The sequence below is a fragment of the Silurus aristotelis genome, assembly GCF_946808225.1.
Source record: "Silurus aristotelis genome assembly, chromosome: 15".
NCBI classification, from domain to species: Eukaryota; Metazoa; Chordata; class Actinopteri; order Siluriformes; family Siluridae; genus Silurus; species Silurus aristotelis.
The window spans coordinates 20,946,183-20,969,818 of record NC_139588.1 but is presented as its reverse complement, the minus strand read 5'-3'; the positions used below and the strand labels follow the sequence as shown (position 1 = coordinate 20,969,818).

General features: G+C 36.6%; 1 protein-coding gene across 1 annotated transcript in view; it reads right to left on the bottom strand.

Annotated features, from left to right (window-relative positions):
* Nucleotides 1-5,776: 5,776 nt before the first annotated feature.
* Nucleotides 5,777-23,636, bottom strand: part of mcm9 (minichromosome maintenance 9 homologous recombination repair factor) — an 18,707-nt gene continuing 847 nt past the window's right edge. The window contains exons 2-13 of the mRNA XM_083562455.1: nt 20,362-20,678; nt 17,242-17,558; nt 16,088-16,169; nt 14,066-14,266; nt 13,649-13,774; nt 12,903-13,022; nt 12,646-12,820; nt 11,418-11,620; nt 10,784-10,987; nt 9,427-9,509; nt 7,858-8,003; nt 5,777-7,491 (exon numbers count right to left, since the gene is read on the bottom strand). Of these exons, the coding sequence (XP_083418581.1) occupies nt 6,270-7,491; nt 7,858-8,003; nt 9,427-9,509; nt 10,784-10,987; nt 11,418-11,620; nt 12,646-12,820; nt 12,903-13,022; nt 13,649-13,774; nt 14,066-14,266; nt 16,088-16,169; nt 17,242-17,558; nt 20,362-20,671 (3,189 nt within the window). The 5' untranslated portion in view covers nt 20,672-20,678 and the 3' untranslated portion in view covers nt 5,777-6,269. The remainder of the gene's footprint in view (nt 7,492-7,857; nt 8,004-9,426; nt 9,510-10,783; nt 10,988-11,417; nt 11,621-12,645; nt 12,821-12,902; nt 13,023-13,648; nt 13,775-14,065; nt 14,267-16,087; nt 16,170-17,241; nt 17,559-20,361; nt 20,679-23,636) is intronic.

Genomic DNA, 23,636 nt, shown 5'->3' with positions numbered 1-23,636 from the left:
TCCACTACAGTAGGAAGACTGTTTTTATGCATCTAGATAACTCTCTGTATGGGGAAGTGGAAGCTCTGTGGCTAAACATCTGGTTAGAAGATCATGAGTTCAAATCCCAACAACCAGCAAGCTGACTGCACTGGTCAGGTGTATAAATAAGGTAATTGTAATGTATAAATGAGGTAACTATCAAAAAGTTTTAAATTTAGTTTTGTTACGTGCCAACAGATGCACAACGATTGCAGAGTGGAGATCATGTTGTCGCTTTCATGGTAACCCATGTGGTCAGAATAGCACAAGGCTGCACGCACAGTCACAGGGATCACCGAACGTCATCCTGTGTATATCAGGAGCTGTGCAACTGGTGCTATTCTGACCACATGCGTTACCATGAAAGCGACAACATGATCTCCACTCTGCAATTGCCAGATTTGGCTCCTGTGGACTTCGCCCTCTTACCGAAGACGAAGATCCGGCTCGCCATTTCGACACCTTTGAGGAAATCTGGCGCGAATAGCAGAAGCTTGACACGCTTCGGAAAAAGACGACTTCCAGGACACATTAAAGAAGGAACAGGAACACTGGGCTGCGCAAGAGGACTATTTTGAAGGTGATCGTGTGTAAACGTAGAAAAATAAAGAATTGTCTTGTGCAACTTTTTGATACCACATCGTACTTTATCGAGTTTCAAGTTTTTTTGTTTGTCATATATACAGATGTCAGTGACAGTTTATACAATGAAATTCTTAAGTGCTTAAATGCTACAGGCAAACTACAGCAATATTAAATATAAAATAATATAAAACAAAGAAAAGTAATGTAATAGTGTAATAAAAAAAAGTGTAAAAATGTAAAAAGTAATAATGATGCAGAAGAATGTTTTTTGCAAGTCGGTGCAGAAGTGTAATTTTATATATATATATTTTAGCATGAGCCATTTTTTTTTTCATAAAAACATGGAAGACGGAGGATAATAAGTAGAAGGTATATATTAGAGTCTTCGTCTTCTTCTTTCGTCTTCTCCCATTAGGGGTCGCCACAGGGGATCATCCGTCTCCATACCCCTCTATCCTCTACATCTGCCTCTTTCATCCCAACTACCTGCATGTCTTCCCTCACCACATCCATAAACCTCCTCCTTGGTCTTCCTCTTTTCCTCCTTCCTGGTGGCTCCATCTTCAGCATTCTCCTACTGATATACCCCATGTCCCTCCTCTGCACATGTCCAAACCATCTCAATCTCACCTCCCTCACCTTGTCTCCAAAATGTCCTACATGCGCTGTCCCTTTAATAAACTTATTTCTAATCCTGTCCATCGTCATCACTCCCAATGATAAAATCTAAACACAAACACAGACGGCTTGTGTGTGTTCTTTGCCAATCCATCTTGCTATAGACACTGCACCAACCTCGTCCTCATGCTGCCTCCATCTCACCTGTGCTTGTTTTTAAAACCATTATAGAGTATTGAAACCTCACCAAAATATAGAAACAAGAGAACATTTGGGAACAATAAAGGATTAGGGGGTGGAACAGATTTAGCAACAGCAACTTTGGCAGAAATCTCTGGTGGTCAGCAATTCTCTAAAAATTTAATTGCTGATCACATATTTTAAATGCCACTTTATTATCCAGTCAGCGAAACCAGAGGTCTCCAACCACCAGGTCGTGATCCAGTAACACGCTGTGGATAAGTTGCACTAGCGGGTCAAAACATTCTGGGGAAAATGTCTATAAATACAGTATGACGGTCAAGAAATCGCTCAAGGCCACCGTCAAATTTACATACAACCTAATCCGATGTACACACACACAAAGTCTGCAAGCAATTCAACACGAAATTTGGCGTTGGCATACGAAAGATTGGAGACCCCCGAGCTACATGCATAATGCAATGATCTGGATGACGTGTGTATGCTTGTGCGCTAGCAGGCTAGATATTTGTGTTCATCAGCCACAAGGGTGTTATATAAGGCAGGTACTGATGTAGGTAAGGAGACCTGGGGTGCAGTCAGTGTTCACATTCATCCCAAAGAGATCAGAGCTCTATAGCAGGCCACTCAAGATCTTCCTCTCCAAAGCATGAAAACCAGACCTTCAAGGAGCTCACTTTGTGCACAGGGGCATCACCATGCTGGAACAGGTTTGGGTTTCCAAGTTCAAAATGCAAAATTTTATGATAGTGCCATCTAAAGACGTCCTGTAGAATTGAGTGCCTCCAGATTTGTGGTAACAGTTTGGAAAAGAACCACATATAAGCAGAAAAGGTCAGGTGTCCCAATACTTTTGCCAATATAATGTATAAGGCATTACATGGGACATTATCTGTCACAACTTTCAACCATTTGCCCACCCAGGCGTGATCTTCGTTCCACCGATTCTGGTGTATTGGTTGTTCCTCCTACCCATTTACACTTTATTGATCAGACTTTCTCTTCTCACTGGGATTATTCACGCTAAATCTCTTTTAAAGCTTCTTTTGAAACGTAATGCTTTAGGATAGCTTTCAAGTGATGTATGTATGTTTATCTTGTTTTTATTTGTGGTTATTTTCTTTAGGTTTCTTAAGGTTCCCTGGTGGTCTAGTGGTTAGAATGCGGCGCTCTCACCGCTGCGGCCCGGGTTCGATTCCTGGTCAGGGAACCAACTCCAGCCATTAGCCCGGATAAATGGGGAGGGTTGCGTTAGGAAGGGCATCCAGCGTAAAAACGTGCCAAATTAAACATGCGGATGATCCGCTGTGGCGACCCCTAATGGGAGAAGCTGAAAGAAAGAAAAATAATAGCTCCAGCTCCCAGCCACAGAAGCGGGATTGAGTTCTGGGCCTTGATTGAGAATCTCACCTTGTGTTATTATGACAGCTTTATTACCTTTATTTTATTTTTTTTAATCGCAGTGCTCTTGCAGTAAACCTGAGGCAGGAATAATCCAGAGCTAGTAAAACATGCTAGGAGCAGTCTGATGAATTTCCAAACGTCGTCCTACATACATCACATTTTCCTGGAACAGAGAGCGCTCCCAGAGCCGTTCCAGAAGCTGATTTCTGACCTACAATAGAACAAATAATTGGTCAGTCTGCAACTAACACAATAAAAACAGAGACAAAAAATGCACCCGGCTGCTTCAAGGGTGATGTAATGGTTAGAGGAGGGGATATGTGCGAGTTCGATGACACTGAGCGAGACGTTAAAGTCAATAACACTTCATTATTGATGATGCCGGTGCTTGGTCTGCAGGAAGCCGGGATCCATTAACTCCTCATGTTACCGCTCGTTATCTCCGGAGCACAGCCAGGCTCTGCGAGGAACACGAAGCCGAACCTCACCTCACCGTCTGACATTGACTAAACATTGACCGTCTCGAGCTGGAGACGAGACCTCATTCAGTAATGGAGACAGTAGGACTGGCGTGCTCTCGGTTTCTCATTCAAGGGCGAGCGAAAGAATGAATGTCTTGGAACCACGTTTGAATTCCCGACTCAAATATTAATTTGGTACATTATATTGTCACAGAATCTATTAATGGCTGGCTTGTATATTAGGGATGGTAAGTTACAAAAAAGCATAAAACTACTAATAATTATATATAAATCAATCTTTTTTTTTCTGCCCCAAATATGTTAAAAAGTCGCTATTGTTTATAACATATTTGCGTCTGTAAAATAAGATTGATTTATATATTTTTTATTATACAGTCAATGTTTAGAAGTGACCAAGAATTTGAGACCAATATTTGATATGTAGTTTGGTTTCTTGAACGCGTTCTCTCAGCACCACTACGGAGACCGAGGCGTGTCCTGAGAGTCACATAGAAAGCAGATTAACATGGCAGAGGTAGAGCTGTAACTTCCTGCACACAGAACAGGAAAAGAACGTCTGGTTTTGTTTCATCTTTACTTTTTTTAGCACTACAAAGGCCTGTTTGCGTTTGAAGTCAGAACGCACTTAATGATTAATTGATGATTTGCTGTCTGTCTGAACTAAAAGTGAACCATCTGTACAGTACCATATTGAATTGCATGTTTATTTCATTGTATCGTATTAAAATCGTATCGCACTCGTAATAAGTGGCGAATCGTATCAAATCGGTCTTTAAGGTATCGTATGGTTGGCTAGGCATCAAGATGTTATTCGCATCGACCTCAGTTATGAATATGCTCATCCCTAATACTGGACAATGAAAGTGAATAAATGTTGGATTAGACCAGCTGACATCTGAATTGATAAGGCTAACATACATTTTGCTAATCCATAAACAGAAAGAAAAAACAAAAACAAAAAAAACAATATTGCTTTAAAGTTAAGTGGAATATTTGACAGCAATTTTGTAACTTTTGGCAGGTTCTCTGAGATCCGGTATCATCCCATCTGCTGTTTAAGGTGGTCTAATTGATTTGCACCAACAAACAGGCTGGACTCCAGTATATTATTTATTTGCTCCATTTCGAGGCCTCCTCAGAAGTTTCTCATTCATCATTATAGATTTTTTATAAACACCCGTCACCCAGAAAGCATTTCATAACCAGACAGATGCAACTGCTGGGTGGTTTGGAAGGTTGGGAGTCTCCAGTATTGGCAAGCTGCAACTGTTGGGCTCTTGAGCAAGGCCCTTAACCAACATGGCTGATCCTGTGCTCTGACCCCAGCTTCATAACATCGCTGGGACATGCGAAGAAAGAATTTCATGGTGTTGTAAAGTACATATGACAAATAAAAGCATGTTTCTAACAGTAACGCAGAGGAGAATAACACCGAGCTAAATGCAGCGTAACGATCAGCTGCGGTTCGGTCAGCAGTTATACTGCGCTGCTGAAGGAAGTGGTCAAGAAACTGCGGCTATACGAAAAGTGTGATGATACAGTTGGCGTGTCTTTCCATCACTAAACACAGGGGAGCACGAAGGAACGAATACTTGCTGATTAAAGAGCAGGAATGAGAACAGAGTGCAGTTTTTACTGTTGATTCATAACTTGGCAGAACCTTAGAACAGATTTTCATTTCACATAATCCAAAAAATATATAAAATAATAGAAAGTTTCTTTTTCTCTCTCCATACAACGTATGCACTGTGTGTGTATATATATTATATATAAAATCACATGTATATATAAATACATATACATTTTCGCCACACATGATCAACACCATCTGAGCCAAACAAGTTTATCTTCGTCTCATCAGACCACAGGACATGGTTCCACTAATTCATGCTTTTGGTCTTCAGCAAACTGAGATTTTTCTTATGAGTCAGCTTCAGAAGAGGCTTCCTTCAGGGACGACGGCCTGCAAACCGACTTGTTGCAGTGTGCAGCACGAGGACTCGACCCTTACGAGGCCTTACGAGTGGAACCCGTCTTAGAAAACCTCTGTATGACCCTGACCACTGTACTGTAACTCAGTTTCAGGGTGATACTGAAATTCTTATAGCCTCATCATCTTCATGGAGAGCAACAATTCAAATTCTTAAATCCTCAGAGACTCTTTACATGAGGTGCATGTTGAACAGTGGTCAGTATGAGAGAATTGTACTCAAAGCACCAAATTTGAACTGCTCTAATACTCAAATTTGTCTGGTCCTGTCAAGCAGAAAAACAAACGTGATGAATAGTACAGCTGTTATCACTTTGGGGGGGTGTACTCACTTTTGTTGCCAGTTATTTAGAAAATACTGGCTGTACCTCGTTATTTTTAGAAGAAGTAAATCTGTTATACAAGCTGCAATATATATATATATATATATATATATATATATATATATATATATATATATATATATATATATATATATATATATATATATACACACATACATACATACATACAGCTACAGCATTTTAGTCTCACACCATTTTTAGTGTATATTTGATCACCAGGGACTAAAGAACACACCATGTCCTGTTCTATTACTTGTGAATAATGGGTAATAAGAGGCTGAGGGCAGCTGTCGGGGTATTTAACATATTGTTTGTTCTGTGGATTATGTTTGAGGATGGCACTACATATTCAGTAGGGTGGAAGCTGTGGGAATGCTAGTGTAGATAAATGGGTGTGACTCACTTGAAACTCCATAAAATGCTTTGCTACGATGTTCGCTTGTGCCTTTATTGGTGGAGTTTAGAATTGGCATTATACAGTGAAATTCCTCATCTGCCCCATGGGTTTTGTTCTTTACTCTTTTAGACCATAACCTATGGCGATACTAAAGAGAGATTCGACTGCTGGAGGAAATCCTTTACTGCTAATTTATTTCTGTTAACTTTGAGATTTCATCAATAAATCTATATATTTGCTTTGATTCTGGACTCCTCGTCCCAATCGACATCAAGAGCTTCGTCGTCTACAATAGAGGCACTGAAGAAAGAAAGCCCAGAGAAAAGACCTCTGGGACGTCCCGAGTTCAACTCAAAACACTTCCTCTTCCTGGAGCTCTCGGATTGTTCATCACACATCTCAGCTCTTGCGTGTGTCCCGCTCGGGTTTGTCTGGATTTTCTGCTTCGCGCTCGTGGCGATTGGGTGCGTCGTTTCTTTTCCATCTTTTTTTTCCATTACGATGTCCTTGGAAACCGGGGTGTTGTTCTGCTGTGGTGGAGCTGTGGTAAGATTCTGGCGGGTCTTTTCCTCAGAAGAGGGGGCGAAAGAGAACGTTGAGAGCTTGGCCAGGGTGGAGGAGGCGACGTTAGTCCGGTGTGGCTGAACGGAGGAATCAGGCTCGTCTGGAGGCCGAACGTTCAGGCTGTGGATGAGCTGCTGACGTTTGTGCTTGGCGTCGGCAGCTATTCCGTTTCTCTCTAGAGACTTTCCGGAGGGAATCTCTCCGACTTCAGCCTGGACTCGCACTCGGAGCTTCTTGCACGCACTGCTGCCCTCTGCTGGCTGTTTAGAACACTGTTTCCTCTCCTTCTTATGTTCTGTGGCAATTTTGGGATCCATTTCATGAGCCTGATTTGAAATTCCATCCTGAGCTGCGTGTATCACTCTCGCTCTGGGCCTGAAGGTGAAGCTCGATAGATCGACCTGCACATTTGCACTCTCTGATTGTTCCATCACGGGTGCTTTTCTTTTAGAAGGTTGTTTCCGGTCCACCGCAGGCGTGCTGTGGCATGGAAGTGCGCTTAAAGAAGATTCCGCATTCAAACTTTCATCCGCATTGCTCATTCCTTTAGTCGGAGATTTTTCTGTGTTTATTTCTTTCAATCTTTTAGTCCTGAGCTTTTTGGAGATCTTTTGCACCACCAAACCGCCCTCGTCGGCCTGCTTCTCCCACGCCAAGGCCTCAACGTTGTTGCTAGGCAACACTCTGGGGCACGGCATGTCACCTGGGTGCTTCTGGGTAGAGGAGCGAATGGGAGATGCTGGGAATGCTGAACTCCCCTCAGACGGACTGGTTAAGCTGTAAAACCAGTCAAGTCCTGGGTCAGAGGCAGACGTCTCTTCAGCGCTCATATGAACGTCGCTCGGCCGCTTACTTCCAGGCGGCTCATCAGAGATGTGTGGATTCCTGAACGAGGAAGGAGGCATGAAAATTAGGCATGGGGAATAGTTTTTAGTTCTCCACAGGTTTCCTAGACATTTTTCATTTCAAAATTCCATACTTTTCCAGACTCAAATATTCAGAGTTCCCTAAAGATTTTCAAGACCACATTTAACATCTAAAATAATGTTTTAATTTCCCAGTTTTCCATGTGTTTAGTCACAAGGTCAGGAGGCGCTGTACTGTCTGTAGACACATTTTTACACGTAATTCATTTTAAAGCCTTCTTGAATCGTTCATTTCTCCTCCTGGTGATGATGAGGAATGAATCAGAGTGTCTAAGGGCATGTATTCGGTGTTAATTAGGGATGACACTATTAACATGGTCTTTACCCGGAGAGTCTCTGTAGCTCTTTTGTGAGGATGTGAGTCAGTCCCAGACCCTCCAGCACAATCTCACACTGACTTCTGTACTGCTCTCCAGGGTCATCAGGGAACGACGTGTGCAGAGCGTTCACGTTCCCGAGCAGTGCGCCACCCTGTGGACAAACACATGCATGCCACACGTCTTTATTTCTGCCAATTTCTGACTTTATTCCTCGCGATTCGCGAGTTCTTTTCCAACAACCAAAAGGTTGAGCCATCACTTCTGCTCCTGCTGTTATGTTACAATACAACGCATGTACAAAGCAGACAGGAGCTGAGGGTACAGTAGCTGTGTCTGCAGGTACGGGACAGAGCGGTTTCTGAAACCACACCTAAAATAGTCTACTCTATGATTTTATCCATTGTTTCACAGATCGATTAAAAATTTCATTTTCAAGGTGTGAAGATTTTGGTACTACAGAGGGGGGTGACGCTGCCCGATGGGCAGTAAAAAGTCCGAGAAATGAATTTGGAATTGCAGGGAAAAAAAATAATCAGAATTGCAAGAAATAAAATTAGAATTGCAAGAAAACGTTGGAATTGTAAGAAATAAATTTGGAATTGCGCAAAAATAAAAGTCAAAATTGCGAGAAAACCAATGGAATTGAGAGAGAGAGAGAGAGAGAGAGAGAGAGAGAGAGAGAGAGAGAGAGAGAGAGAGAGAGAGAGAGAGAGAAAAAAAATTAGTCCGAATCGTGAGAAAATAGAGTCGGGATTGCAGAAAAATAAAGCCAGAATTGCAAAGAAAGAGTCAAAATTAGGAGGAAAAAAGTTGGACTTGCAAGAAAACCAATGGAACTGAGAAAAAAAAAAATCTGAATCGTGAGAAAAGAAATCGGGATTGTGCGGAGAATTTGGAATTGTGGGGAAAAAAAAATTGGGATTGCGAGAAATAAAGTCGGAATAAGGCAATATTAACTACTATATTAAGTCTATATATAAGTCTATATTAACTACTGCCACAAAATAATACTTTATGTTTTTCTGTATTCAGCATTCTTTTATACATTCTTCTAATAAGAATGTTTTAATAAAAAAGGGCCACCACTAAGCCAGTAAATATTATATTATAGCGTTGTGGTTGCTCACTGATTAAAGCAACTGAGTTACTGATCAGAAGGTCAGTGGTTCAAGCTCCAGTATCTCCAAGCTGCATCTCTGCTCCAGGAGTGCTGTATAATGGCTGACTCTGCACTCTGACTCCAGCTTCCGAACATCTCAGGAATGAATTTCACAGTGGTGTAATGTACATGTGATCAGTAAGAGCCTCTTTCTGTTTTGCACTAAATGTTGATTACACATGTGTAAGTGATGCAGTCCTGTATATAGGTCGGTTTGTTTCGATGTTTTACTGACCACCTTGGTCCTGGAGGAACGTTCTTCCACTTCACTGTGTACTGTATATGGATGAAATGATAATGAAGCCACTTGACATGACTATTAGAAGTTCACGAGTTCAGGGTTCAGCCCCAAAACTGGCACAGCTGGGCCCTTTAATAAAACCACAAGGTGGCATATGAACTACTTCTGTCCTACCTGCATGGAGCACTCCATAACAGACACCACCACCACAGCATCCTCCACCGTCACGGTCTCTCTGAACATCAGCTTGGCATGGGCTGGAAACAGGAAGGTAGAAAAAAAGGAAAGTGATTATTATAAGGATTACTAAGGCAAGTGTGCATTTTCAAATTGTTTGTTTATTAGGGCTGTTCAAATTAATAACGTTTGACCGTTTTTAATAAAAATGCAAATAAATAAATAGAAGAGAGGCGCAATTAAAACCTTCAGCGCAACACACATTTATTCAGGACGTCCTTACTTTACTCAGATATAAAAAAAATAAATAAAACTCCACTAAAAAGTCATTTGTGATCACTAAACAATCGTTTTGCTGATGCGCCGAGTCTCAAATCAAGAACCAAATTCCGCCATGACGCACAGGTCCGGTAATTAAAACCGTCCGTGTGGAAACATAGCAAAAGTTCCGTTTGGTGTCACGTTGATGACATTAAATGACATTAAAACATTCACAAGGAATATTGGTGTCTTCATGCTCCATGTTGAGTTTGGTTCGACTAACGATAAAAACACATTCGCATAAAGCATCAATATACAAGATAACGCATAACAATCATGCGATTTAATATTTTAATCGATTGACAGCATTAATATTTATTCATTGATGAATTGAATGTGAATTAAGGGAGATGAATGTATATATATACACTGCTTTTATGTTTTTTGAGTGACACGTGCACGTTCCTTTTGTTTCTATGCAACAAATTCGGTAACGTAACAATCTAAACATTTACTTTGACCAAAAATTATAGATAATTATCCAGCTGTTCCACTTGATTTTCCTAAAAATATTAAAGCATAAAAAACAACTTCTCAGCATCAGGACAACTTCTCAGCATTTAATAGTTCAGTAGATTTCTTTCTTGTGATCCAGTTCATCCCAGAGCAGTTCAATAGCATTTAGGTTTGGTGACTGAGCAGGTCATTCCATGACAGATAAACACTCCAGACGACTGTTTGAGTTCTAAATAACGCTTACAGAGCCCGGATGCATTTGTGGCTTCGGCTCATCGTCTTGTTGTATGGTGAAATCGGAATTGCATGGCGTTGCTGTATGGAACGGGAGCCATGTTGGTTCAGTATAACGTTCACCATTTAGCCTACGTGTATATAATGAGTTTGCCTGTTGAACGTGATATTTTCATCCAAAACCTACTTTTACTGCCTAAGGTGACGTTTTGATAAATTAATTATAGAAACATTTTTCTCTCTTAGTTCACATTCAAGCCACTAATTAATGAATACTAGGACTGTCAATCGATGATTAATCACAACTTAATGTATGTGCGTGCTCAAGAAAAGAAGGGCGGACCCTCTGCAAGGCGACCGAGGCTCTCCAGCATGCGGATGGTGGTGCGTGCGGCGTTGCGGCTGTCGCTCTGCCTCTGTAGCTGGTAATAGCGAGTCAGGATGGAGTTGGCGTCTTGAGTGATGCGCGGCTGCAGCCTCTTTATCACGCAGAAGTACGCCCTCATCTTCTCCATGCTCCATAATGATGAAGACTGACTTGGGACACCTTGGGGGGTGACGATGATAATGAGGGTGATGAAAACAGATGAACCGCAATTCAATTTCGTTTTCATTATGTAGCCCTTTTTATGCCAATTTAGCACAAACATAGACAAAGAAAACTGGCATTTTGTATCTCGGGTTCTGAGAATCGTTGTACTGTTTGTTGGACTACACGAGACACTAGGACTTGTCCTGCTTTCTCTCAAAAAATAAATATGTCATCAAGCACAATTTTGTACAATAACATGGGAATAATAAAAAAAATACAAGGGAAAGAATCTGCTGGTATAAATGATTGGCAGAGAGTACAGCACCCCAAAATGACTAGTACAGGAAATTCTGAGGTAAAATTGTGTAGTGTGTAATGAATTCATTGGTCAGTTAGGATTGAGACACGCTCATGGCGTATTATTTAGAATTAGGTTAAAAAAAACCTTTATTCTGGAGGATAAATGAGGAGATGATTTTGTCCCACTCCGGGTTCTTGGTGTCCAGCAGGACAAGAACAAGGTCAAAGCGGCTGAGGAGTGGACTGGCCAGAGCGACGTTGACGGACACAGACACGTTGGGGTCGTACTGGCCCTTGGGGTTGGTGGCTGCAAGAATCGTGGTCCTCGTGTCCAGTTTACACACCATTCTGTACGCAAGAGAAACATACATCATTGGCGTCCACTCAGATCATAGATTTCACAGAGCTATAATATGCCGAGGCAGGAAAAGAGCATTTCCAACATTTTCAGAAAACAAAACAGCAAGACACAATTCACTGCAAGTTCATTTTAAACAGTATAAAGCAGATAACACATTCAAAATGTTTCTGTGTACAAAGTAATCATTCAGTAATTATTATAATCTTATCAGATCTGTGAAATTGGTCTAAACTAGAGGTCGACCAATAATAGATTTTACTAATACAGAAAGCTAGGTTGGATCATACTTGCTGGTAACAGATTAATCGACTGAATTTTTAAAAATGAAACAAAAAAAATCAACGCAAAATAAAACTTTATTACTCAAAAATACAAAATAAATACCAGAACTAAATTATGAAAATTTGCTCAATAATATAATATATTAGTTATTTAAATAAATATTGACATGTGTTCAAAGAAACAAAAAGTAACAATAAAAACAGTTACATCCTTTTATAAATAAATTTTTCTTATTCAAAAACAAATAAAAACAACTGGGGTGGCATTTTGGGGGCTGGAACAGATTAATGGCATTTCAATTAATTTCAATGGGAAAATTTGCTTTGAAATACGAGCAAATTGACATAGGAGCAAAATTACGGAACAAATTAAACTGGTATGTCGAGGTACCACTGTATAACGCAACCTGGAAAAACTATCGGTACAAATTTTAGCAGTGCTAATTAATCAGTCAACCTCTAGTACAAAAAAAAAAAAAAAAAAAAAGGAGCGATGAGAACAGAGGTTAGACAATACTAATGTCAGAAGGTGGAAAGACACACAGGATCCAGTGGTGTCCAGTGAAAGCTTGTACAAGTGCTAAGATAAGAAATGCACGATCAGCTATAATATGCAAATTCATATGATATAGGCATGATCACTTAAACCTGTATGGACCCTGAACAATGTGGGGTAATAAATGTTTATGAGTTTGTATACGAGGTTTAGAACTAAGTGAAGCATTGCTAACCCAGCTTTGGCCACACTGATGGTCTGCTGCTCCATGGCCTCGTGGATGCTGGTGCGGTCGTGTTCTTTAATACTGTTAAACTCATCAATGCAGCACAGACCTCCATCAGAGAGAACCAGCGCTCCTGCCTCCAGGTGCCACTCTCCTGAGTCCTTTACTGCTGCTACGGTCAGACCTAATGATCACACAACACACAATCAGCTACCTGACTGCCTCCCTTGTGTAGTGAAGCATTTCCACTAAAGCTGAGTCAGCACCTGCGTTAGTAGAGCCGATGCCAGCAGTGAGGACCGAGCGAGGCGTGATTTTTGCTGCGTACTTCAGAAACTGAGATTTCCCAGTGCCTGGGTCGCCCACTAGCAAGAGGTGAGACTCACCTGCCGAAAAATAAACACCTTCATGGCACAGCACTTTTGAACTTTTTTTTTTCGATCAGAATATATTTTTAGAGACAGTATTCCCAGCTTCAAGTGTATATTGATGCATACTGTGTTATCGTTTCTTTAGTTTCTCCTTCAAACTAATTTAAAGTGCTATTATTATTATTAATATTACTGGTTACTATTATATATTTATAGTAATTGTGTAGTATATCATTACACTTATGGTAAATTTATAGTATATTAAAGAATATTTATAGTATATTTACTTACCTATTGTAATTCTATAGTATAGAATATTAATAAATTCATAGTATATTTACTTATAATTTTTACTATATATATATATATATATATATATATATATATATATATATATATATATATATATATATAAATATATATACATACACACACCTAATATTTCCTTATAGTAATTTGATAGTATATTATAAAATATTGCTAATAAATGTATAGTATCTTTACGTTCCTACTATCTACATACAGTACAGTAAATGACAGCACGGTGTGGTGTGATGTACTGCAGAGTTCATGTTTTTTTTTTGTAAGATGCCTCAAAGCATTTTATTTATTCAGTGGGCGTGAAGAAGAGGAACACATACCTCTCACTTTCGTTCCGGAAGTATCAACTCGCTGCACTCCACCTGCCAAAACCAAGGCTACAGCCAACTTTACCACATACATTCCAAACACCTGGGGGCACAGACTCATCAGGATCTGATTCCTGCCTGAAAATAGTTAAAACAACAACAAAAAAAATAATCTTGAATAGAAAAAAAACAAAGTTTGTTTATATTTATATTAACCATGTTACATAGACTTTACTAATCATTAATCAATAAAGACCAGGCCTATGATCATTTGGTACCGAGCCACACAGCAAGAATTTTCCTGAGAAAAAAAACCCAAAAACAAAAAACACACCCACCATAATACTTAAATATTACAAGCCAAATCTTCCTCCAAAGGCATCACCCACTTTCTTATATCGCAACATTTAAAATCACAAAAATATTTACCAGCTATAAGGTTGTGCTTGTGATTTTCCCAGAATTCCTCGAATTCTTTCTGAAAGTCTTCGAGGGCCACTGCTGCTGTGGACTGATCGTTGTTGATTTCTATGTAATTGGCCTTCAGTACAATCTCCACGTCACAGCGAGAGTCCTGGTACAGCGGCTTCCAGCGCTGCCATACCACCCCATATACCGTAATATCATCTCCTGGAGAAAAAACACAGAAGGAGACTGTGATGATGCGCTAAGTAACACAATTGTATTGAGCAGGGGTCCAAACATCTGAACGTTGCAAGAGACATATTGTAAAAACTCAATTTTAAAAACGTTTTACTCAAATCGTATCTGTATTTGATTATAAAGGTTGCGATTCAAAACGCAAATTTTTCCTCTGCTATTAAAAGAGGTCGAGGCAAAAATCCATGCCGATAGTTTTTCCGGATCACTTTCATTAAATTTATTCTTTATAATTTATTATTTATAAAATTCTATTTATTAATATATTCATGATTACTTCTTTTATTTATTTATACATATTTTTTAAATAAAGTTCAGTACTATTTTACATGGAGTGTTATGTTTTATTTATTTTTTTAATCCAGAATCCATTTAAAAAAAAAACTTTAAATCGGTTGATTTGGTTGGTTATCGGTATCAGAAATATCCATAGGTCGACCTCTACTCAGAAGGTTGTGAGTTCAATTCCCAGTTCTTACCAAACTACAACTCCCGGGTCCCTGAGTAAGGCCCTTCAACCCTTAGCTGCTCAGGTGTATAAATGAGATGGTTGTAAGTCACTGTGGATAAATTTGTCTGCCAGATGCATAAACATATTTGTTATTTTATTTACATTATTGGCGAATATATAAATACAGTGGAACCCGGTTATGTCGCCGGCCTAGGGGACGGCAAAAAGCGTCAAAATAACCGATGATCGAGATAAACGGAAACCAATATGGCGGCAGTATATTAACCTGCTTGAAATTTCTTTATGTACATGATATGCGTTATTAAATGAGAATGTGCATGCACGTGTTTTTGGAGGTTTTTTTACACAACAGCGTTGCCACGATTTGTTTGATTGGTCATGCGGATCGAGATAACCCGTAATGCGGATAAGGAGGCGGAAGCCGAAGTAAACGCAAACAACGTTTATTGAGAATACTCAGGAGATTATCCACCAATACTTGTAGCGAAGCAGTAATATCCAGTGGTGCGCTCCGGGAGCGCGGTCCACGAAGTTCTGTAAAAGCAGAGACAGTTCGTGTAGAGACTTCCCGGATCCGTGCTATGAAAAGCGCAGCGCTGGGCAGCAACGGATAAACGTGGTGCAGACAGCGTGAACATGGAAAACAGCAGGATCGGGGTAATCCGGGGTGCCGTTGAGAGAATGCGGAGTCCGAGAAGAAGGGTACGTAGCGGGATATGTATATGCGATTACACCAACCGCCATGAACCAACACATACGATCATGCACAAACAATAACAGACCGCGAGTGTGTGGAGGGGAGGGGCTTAACTAGGAGATGGGATGAGTGAGTGAATGAGAGTCAGGTGTGTGTGATCAGCATGAACGCGAGGAGCTCGCCGAGAAGAAGCAGGGTGCTTCGGGGAATGCCGCCGCCGAAAGGGGCCTGGCAGGGGGATTCCTGACATAACCGACGTTAAGTGGCAAATTTGCCCCCTTGTGCTCGAGATATTAGGGTGCGACGACATAAAAAAAATCGACATAAGCGATTAAAAAATGCTTAGACAAAGTGAGAATTTGGCGGTTCCACTTCAAAAATGTCGACTTAATAGGGTTGGCGAGTTAACCGAGGGCGAGATAAGTGGGTTTGAGATTTTTGAGTTTTGAGTTTTTGAGGGTTTGAGGAAGATAAAATTTGTTTATACTATATACTTTTATACTTAAATGCCCTAAATGGCAACCCCAAACCAAGCGAACAAGCACATCCTCATCCTGCATACATTTATACAGAATTCAGCAGGCAGTTAACTAGTATTTTTCCCATAAGCAATTTTGCTTACCGGATTTGCAGCCATCTACCAGATCGTCTTCTAAAATGACCAGCATGGAGCGAGGGATGCTGCCTACGGAGAGTCTCTGTACCTGCAAAATACCATCATAACTCCATTACTCAGGAGGACATTACAGTCACCATCTATCTTCAATTAGCTGAGAGGATCGGATTCGGTTTCGGATGCCACACAATACAGGTGTATGATTTATATCGTCTAGGATATCGTCCATTTCGTTTTAGACACGACATTGACCGTTTTTGCTCGATTTCGCTACGGCACAGTTTTGCATCTCACATTGAGAAGTCTGCTGGCTTGTGGGAAGAACACAAGCATTCTACCAGGCAAACATCTCAATAAAAATCTTGAATCTTGAACGAATCACTTGCAATGACTCGCTTACGGTGACACATTTAAAGTAACATCTCATTTTTTAAAATCATGGCTCTTCAAACGGGGTTCCGCGACCCCTAGTGGTCCACGGCGGTAGTGTTGGGAGTTCGCTAATTAATGTTGAATCACAAATTATAATTTTTTATATATCATAATATCATAATTTTACTTGCATAATTTGATTGTTTTTTTATTAAAATCAATGGCCGTGTTTGACACATTTTGTATCAGGGGATCATGTCTCTATCGCCTAAGTGGTAACTTACCTAAAAAAACGTTGAAGACCCCCTGTTTTAAATATTCTCTGAATATCAATGCATTATTTATGAATTTGTAACAGCAGGTTAAAGCATTAGATGTTCCTCTAAACTGCGTTTAACATTGAAAATGCTTAGAAATGGCAATTCGGATGAATCTTGTTTCATTGATAAATTTAGTTGATAATGATGTTAATTTGCTTGGTAACAGTGAAAATGTCTTATTATTCTAATTAAATTATTAAATGTAAGAATTTCACTCCAAAACTGATGCACACTTTCAGAAAAAAAATATGGTTCATGAGAATAAAAAAATTCCCATAAAAAAAAAGGTCAAAATCGATGACTTATTGGAAAAGATTAATAAAACATTTTAGGAGTCTGCTGTCCATGGTCCTTAAAGTACCAGCACAATAACAATTATTGATAAAATCCACAAAAAAAAAAAAAAAAATACAAATCATGATATAATTGTACAGTCAATATCGCTTATTTTTCCACAGAGATCCTGACCTGCTCTTGGATCTTAATCTCCTGGTAGTCTCTGCAGGATGATAGCGGGGCGTCTCGTTCTGCCAGGCAGGTGAATTTGAAGGAGGTGCACTCGTCCTCGCTGGGGCAGCGGCTTGGAGGGGTGAAGCTGTAGTACTGCTCGAAGTCGGCCTGCACGGAGAACACGTGTCTGCACCTGCTGCACATGTAGTCCCGCTGGTATTCCAGCACTTTGGTCACCCCGGTGCGGATGACTGTGCCGGTGACAGACAGGAAGTGGCCTACGTCCCGGGCTTTGGGAATGTGCTCTCGGGTCATTTCGGGGCACACGGGCAAACCTGGAGTTTCAAACATGATGGACTGTAAGATATACGTATACATTCTACTTGTACACCTTCATCATCTTCCATATTTTCATTATCACCATTTTTTGGTACCGGGCTTTTGGTTCGGTTTTCGTTCATTTCGGTTGCACGATTCTTTAACAATTATTTCCAACTTCTTATGAAAAGGAGAAAATCCTGACAATTCCATACAGTATATAGTAAGTATATTATATATATATATATATATATATATATATATATATATATATATATATATATATATATATATATATAGCATATCTTCATGCTTTGTGCACAGGAGCATATGACTGAAAAAGGCGGGTGTCTAAATACTTTGATTATACAGTAAATTCCAGTATAAGTTTTACGATAAAAAAATTTATAAATACAATATACACACTGTTGCATAATATCCATATCCACTAGATGGCACTGTAAACCCATCTCCAGAGAAGCTCTCGACCTTTGGTGGAAAAAAATTAAGTTAAAAAATCTGATTAAAGGAAAAAGGAAAAAGAAAAAAAAAAAAAAAAAAAAAGGATAAGAAATTTGAAAACAAATTTCAGAAAATGTTTGTCTTAACCCTGAAAGTATTCAGAAAAAAGGTCAGTGCTGTATAACAAAAGCAATGCCTTAATAATTTTAATTAGAAGGAGACAAGAGCACGCTGCGGTTCCTCCCGTGTGCAGAAAACGGTGACGCGATGACGTCCGCACTTCCTGATCGCTCATATCTGAGAGTGTCTCAGTAATTAAAGTAATGGTTCAACATTTCACCACGAAAACGTCATCAGGGATGAAAGATTTTGCTCTCGGTTTCTCATACATTGGCTTTATGTCCCTGAAACTCTGAACGTAACGCCGTCCTTCAGCAAAGACCCGAGATGCTGTCTGATAACCACCGCCTTCTTCTCCCTCCCTCTTTCTTTCCCTCTGTGCTATTTATAGATTGTCCATTATGCTCTCATCATGTCCCTGAGTAAAGAACAACCTGCAGCTTTTTGCAGTCTGATTCCAGAAGATCTCACGATTGTGTTTCTGGTTAAAGGAGCTTCCAGGATTTTCTACGGTTCATCTTTAATTCCTCTCTAATAAAACTGTATGAACGAAAGTGACGGCTGGAGACCTTTATATAAAAAATAAATTAATTACAAAATTAAAGATAATGAAATAATAAAAAAAAGATTTAAAGCAATTCCACTGTAATGACTTACTGTCTCCACCAGAGGTCCCCAAACTACAGCCTGCCCCCACATATGGAGTAAAAGTAAAAATCTCCCTAAATGGAAATACTTAGTAAAGTACAGATATGTGAAAAAACTTCTTAAGTACAGTAAAGAATTACATTTACTACGTTAGAGTCAACCACTGGTAAAGACTGTCAATCTTTATTTTAAAATGGTATAATAAACCCTCATAGATGCAATAATTCATATTTACCAAAAACCATCATTCCGTCAAGAACAACATAGGAAATGGGAAAAGGGCGTGGCTTCAAATCAGGGTCAGGTTCATAGCCAAAGTGAAAATCAAAGCACCCGAGCAGATCACTTGCGACTGATAAATCATCCGAGTCGTTTTATTTAGGGATGCATTGAAAATGACAATTTTGGGCTGAAACCGAAAATTCCGGATGCACTCGGTCGAAAAAACAAAACAAAAACGAAACCCGGCTTCAGATAATAAATCTTTTTGTGTAATTGATTGTATTAACAGTAGACTTTTTAATTTTGTGAGATTTTATTAATCGAAACTGAAAAACTAAAGCAATAAAATAATCACACTTTTTGAATTTTTGACTGCAAGTATCACAACAAACTGGGAAAAACAAAAAACGAAAGTATCGGAAACGAGTGTTTTTTCAAACAAACTTAAAAAAAATGCTTCTCCGCCGAGTTCTTTTCAACATATCATTTAACAACAATTGTGCAAAATAGCAACAATACGAACTAAACTATAAACAACAGATGTAGCCACAAGTTTGGAAACTTGGATACAAAAATTTTAATGTAACTGCATATACACTATATTGCCAAAAGTATTGGGACACCTGACCTTTCCTACTTTATGTCGTTCTTTTCCAAACTGTTACCACAAATCTGGAGGATCTCAATCGTACAGGACGTCTTTAGATGGCGCTATAATAAAATTTTGCGTTCGCTTGAACTCGGAAACCCAAACCTGTTCCAGCATGGCGATGCCTCTGTGCACAAAGTGAGCTCCTTGGAGATCTAGTTTAAATGCTTTGGAGATGAAGATCTTGCTGCTATAGAGCTCTGATCTCATCCCTACTGAACACCTTCGGGATGAATGTAAACGCTGTCACCTACATCAGTACCTGCCTTTCATAAACACCCTTGTGGCTGATGAACACAAATATCAATAAGCACACTCCAAAATCTAGTGGAACATCTTCCCAGAAGAGTGGAGGGAATTATAAGAGCAAATTGGGACTAAATGTGGAATGTGATGCTCAAAAATCACACACCATCCTTATGACCAGGTGACCCAATACTTTTGCCAACATAGATAGATAGAGGCTTAGGGGCCTTGTACAGGGGCCTTGTACAGGGGCCCAGACGTGGCAGCTTGATGTGGCTGGGATTTGAACTAACGACCTTCTGAGACAGGTTTTACATTTTCAGACCGCAAAACCGGTTTTGACTGGAATTCAGGATGATCGTATCGTTCCTTTAAAACGCTACTAATGCGGATAGGTCTTAAAGACCCGGTGTATCATTCCGGACTGCACACTGGTAACGACTATCCCCCTCTCTGGTACGCCCTCGTCTTACCCGAGATGCGGACATGCAGGTTGCGTTTCATCCTACAGGAGCTCGGTGATGGCTCAGACCGAGAGACGGCGAGAGCGGCGGTGTGAAGAGCCTCGTCGAATATGGGCAGCACCTGGATTGGGAAAGCGTTGAAATACTCGGCCACCTCCATGTTCGCCTCGAATAAGGTCATGGCGTTAACCACGAGCGAGTAATGAGCGTCATCATTAGGTTCCCGCAGGATCTGCAACACCTCGTTCCTGTGATGCTCCGTCACGTAGGTTTGGAACACCAGGCCTGCGAGAGCCACCTGCTCTGAGTTCAGACTCATCTTCGTCCTGGAAGAGAACTCGGGTCTTTGACCAATTCTGTAACTCTGATCTTTATTTATCATTCATGTGTTCGTCTGAAGTTTGGAGACACCGAGAGCTTTATGTTTTTTTAAGAGACACGTGCATGTTGTTTTGGTTTCTGTACAAACATGGTCATTTGATGGTATTAATATATGAATATACAGATGCTATTTACATTGGAAAATCTGAAAATCTGATTTCTACAGTCTACATTTCTATAATTGTTTTAATGAATATTTATTTATTTATATAAAGTCTATAGTTAGAAATATACAGAGTTTTGTTTTATTTTAGTGTCTATAGTTAATTATAGATATATTTATTTTAGTATCTTTATTTATTTTTATTTATTTATTTTAGTGTCTATATTTATTTTTATTTATTTATTTATTTTAGTGTCTATAGTTATTTTTATTTATTTATTTTAGTGTCTATATTTATTTTATTTTAGTGTCTATATTTATTTTATTTTAGTGTCTATATTTATTTTTATTTATTTATTTTAATGTCTATATTTATTTTTATTTATTCATTTTAATGTCTATATTTATTTGTATTTATTTATTTTAGTGTCTATATTTATTTTTATTTATTTTATTTTTGTGTCTATATTTATTTTTATTTATTTATTTTAGTGTCTATATTTATTTTATTTTAGTGTCTATATTTATTTGTATTTATTTATTTTAGTGTCTATATTTATTTGTATTTATTTATTTTAATGTCTATATTTATTTGTATTTATTTATTTTAATGTCTATATTTATTTGTATTTATTTATTTTAGTGTCTATATTTATTTTTATTTATTTTATTTTTGTGTCTATATTTATTTTTATTTATTTATTTTTGTGTCTATTTTTATTTATTTATTTTTGTGTCTATTTATATTTATTTGTTTTAGTGTCTATATATATTTTTTTATTTTTTATTTTAATGTCTATATTTATTGTATTTATTTATTTTAATGTCTATATTTTTATTTATTTATTTTAGTGTCTATAGTTATTTTTATTTATTTATTTTAGTGTCTATAGTTATTTTTATTTATTTATTTTAGTGTCTATAGTTATTTTTATTTATTTATTTTAGTGTCTTTATTTATTTTTATTGATTTATTTTAATGTCTATATTTATTTTTATTGATTTATTTTAGTGTCTATATTTATTTTTATTGATTTATTTTAATGTCTATATTTATTTTTATTGATTTATTTTAGTGTCTATATTTATTTTAATTGATTTATTTTAGTGTCTATATTTATTTTTATTTATTTATTTTAGTGTCTATATTTATTTTATTTTAGTGTCTATATTTATTTTTATTTATTTATTTTAGTGTCTATATTTATTTTTATTTATTTATTTTAGTGTCTATATTTATTTTATTTTGGTATCTATATTAATTTTTATTTATTTATTTTAGTGTCTATATTTATTTTTATTTATTTATTTTAGTGTCTATATTTATTTTTATTTATTTATTTTAATGTCTATTTATTTTTTTATTTTTTTATTTTAATGTCTATATTTATTTTTATTTATTTTATTTTTGTGTCTATATTTATTTTTATTTATTTATTTTTGTGTCTATTTTTATTTATTTATTTTTGTGTCTATTTTTATTTATTTATTTTTGTGTCTATAGTATTTATATTTATTTGTTTTAGTGTCTATATATTTTTTTTAATTTATTTTAATGTCTATATGTATTGTATTTATTTATTTTAATGTCTATATTTATTTTTATTTATTTATTTTAATGTCTATATTTATTTTTGTTTATTTATTTTAGTGTCTATAGTTATTTTTATTTATTTATTTTAGTGTCTTTATTTATTTTTATTTATTTATTTTAGTGTCTATAGTTATTTTTATTTATTTATTTTAGTGTCTATAGTTATTTTTATTTATTTTATTTTTGTGTCTATTTTTATTTATTTATTTTTGTGTCTATAGTTATTTATATTTATTTGTTTTAGTGTATATATCTATTTATAGATTTATTTTAGTGTCTATAGTTATTTTATTTTAGTGTCTATAGTTATTTATATTTATTTATTTTAGTGTATATATCTATTTATAGATTTATTTTAGTGTCTATAGTTATTTATATTTATTTATTTTAGTGTCTATATTTATTTTTATTTATTTTATTTTTGTGTCTTTTTATTTATTTATTTTTGTGTCTATAGTTATTTATATTTATTTGTTTTATTGTATATATATCTATTTATAGATTTATTTTAGTGTCTATATTTATTTTTATTTATTTATTTTAGTGTATATATCTATTTATAGATTTATTTTAGTGTCTATATTTATTTTTATTTATTTATTTTAGTGTCTATATTTATTTTTATTTATTTTATTTTTGTGTCTATTTATTTTTATTTATTTATTTTTGTGTCTATAGTTATTTATATTTATTTGTTTTAGTGTCTATATTTATTTATAGATTTATTTTAGTGTCTATAGTTATTTTATTTTAGTGTCTATAGTTATTTATATTTATTTATTTTAGTGTATATATCTATTTATAGATTTATTTTAGTGTCTATAGTTATTTATATTTATTTATTTTAGTGTCTATATTTATTTTTATTTATTTTATTTTTGTGTCTATTTTTATTTATTTATTTTTGTGTCTATAGTTATTTATATTTATTTGTTTTAGTGTATATATATCTATTTATAGATTTATTTTAGTGTCTATATTTATTTTTATTTATTTATTTTAGTGTATATATCTATTTATAGATTTATTTTAGTGTCTATATTTATTTTTATTTATTTATTTTAGTGTCTATATTTATTTTTATTTATTTTATTTTTGTGTCTATTTATTTTTATTTATTTATTTTTGTGTCTATAGTTATTTATATTTATTTATTTTAGTGCATATATCTATTTATAGATATATTTTAGTGTCTATATTTATTTT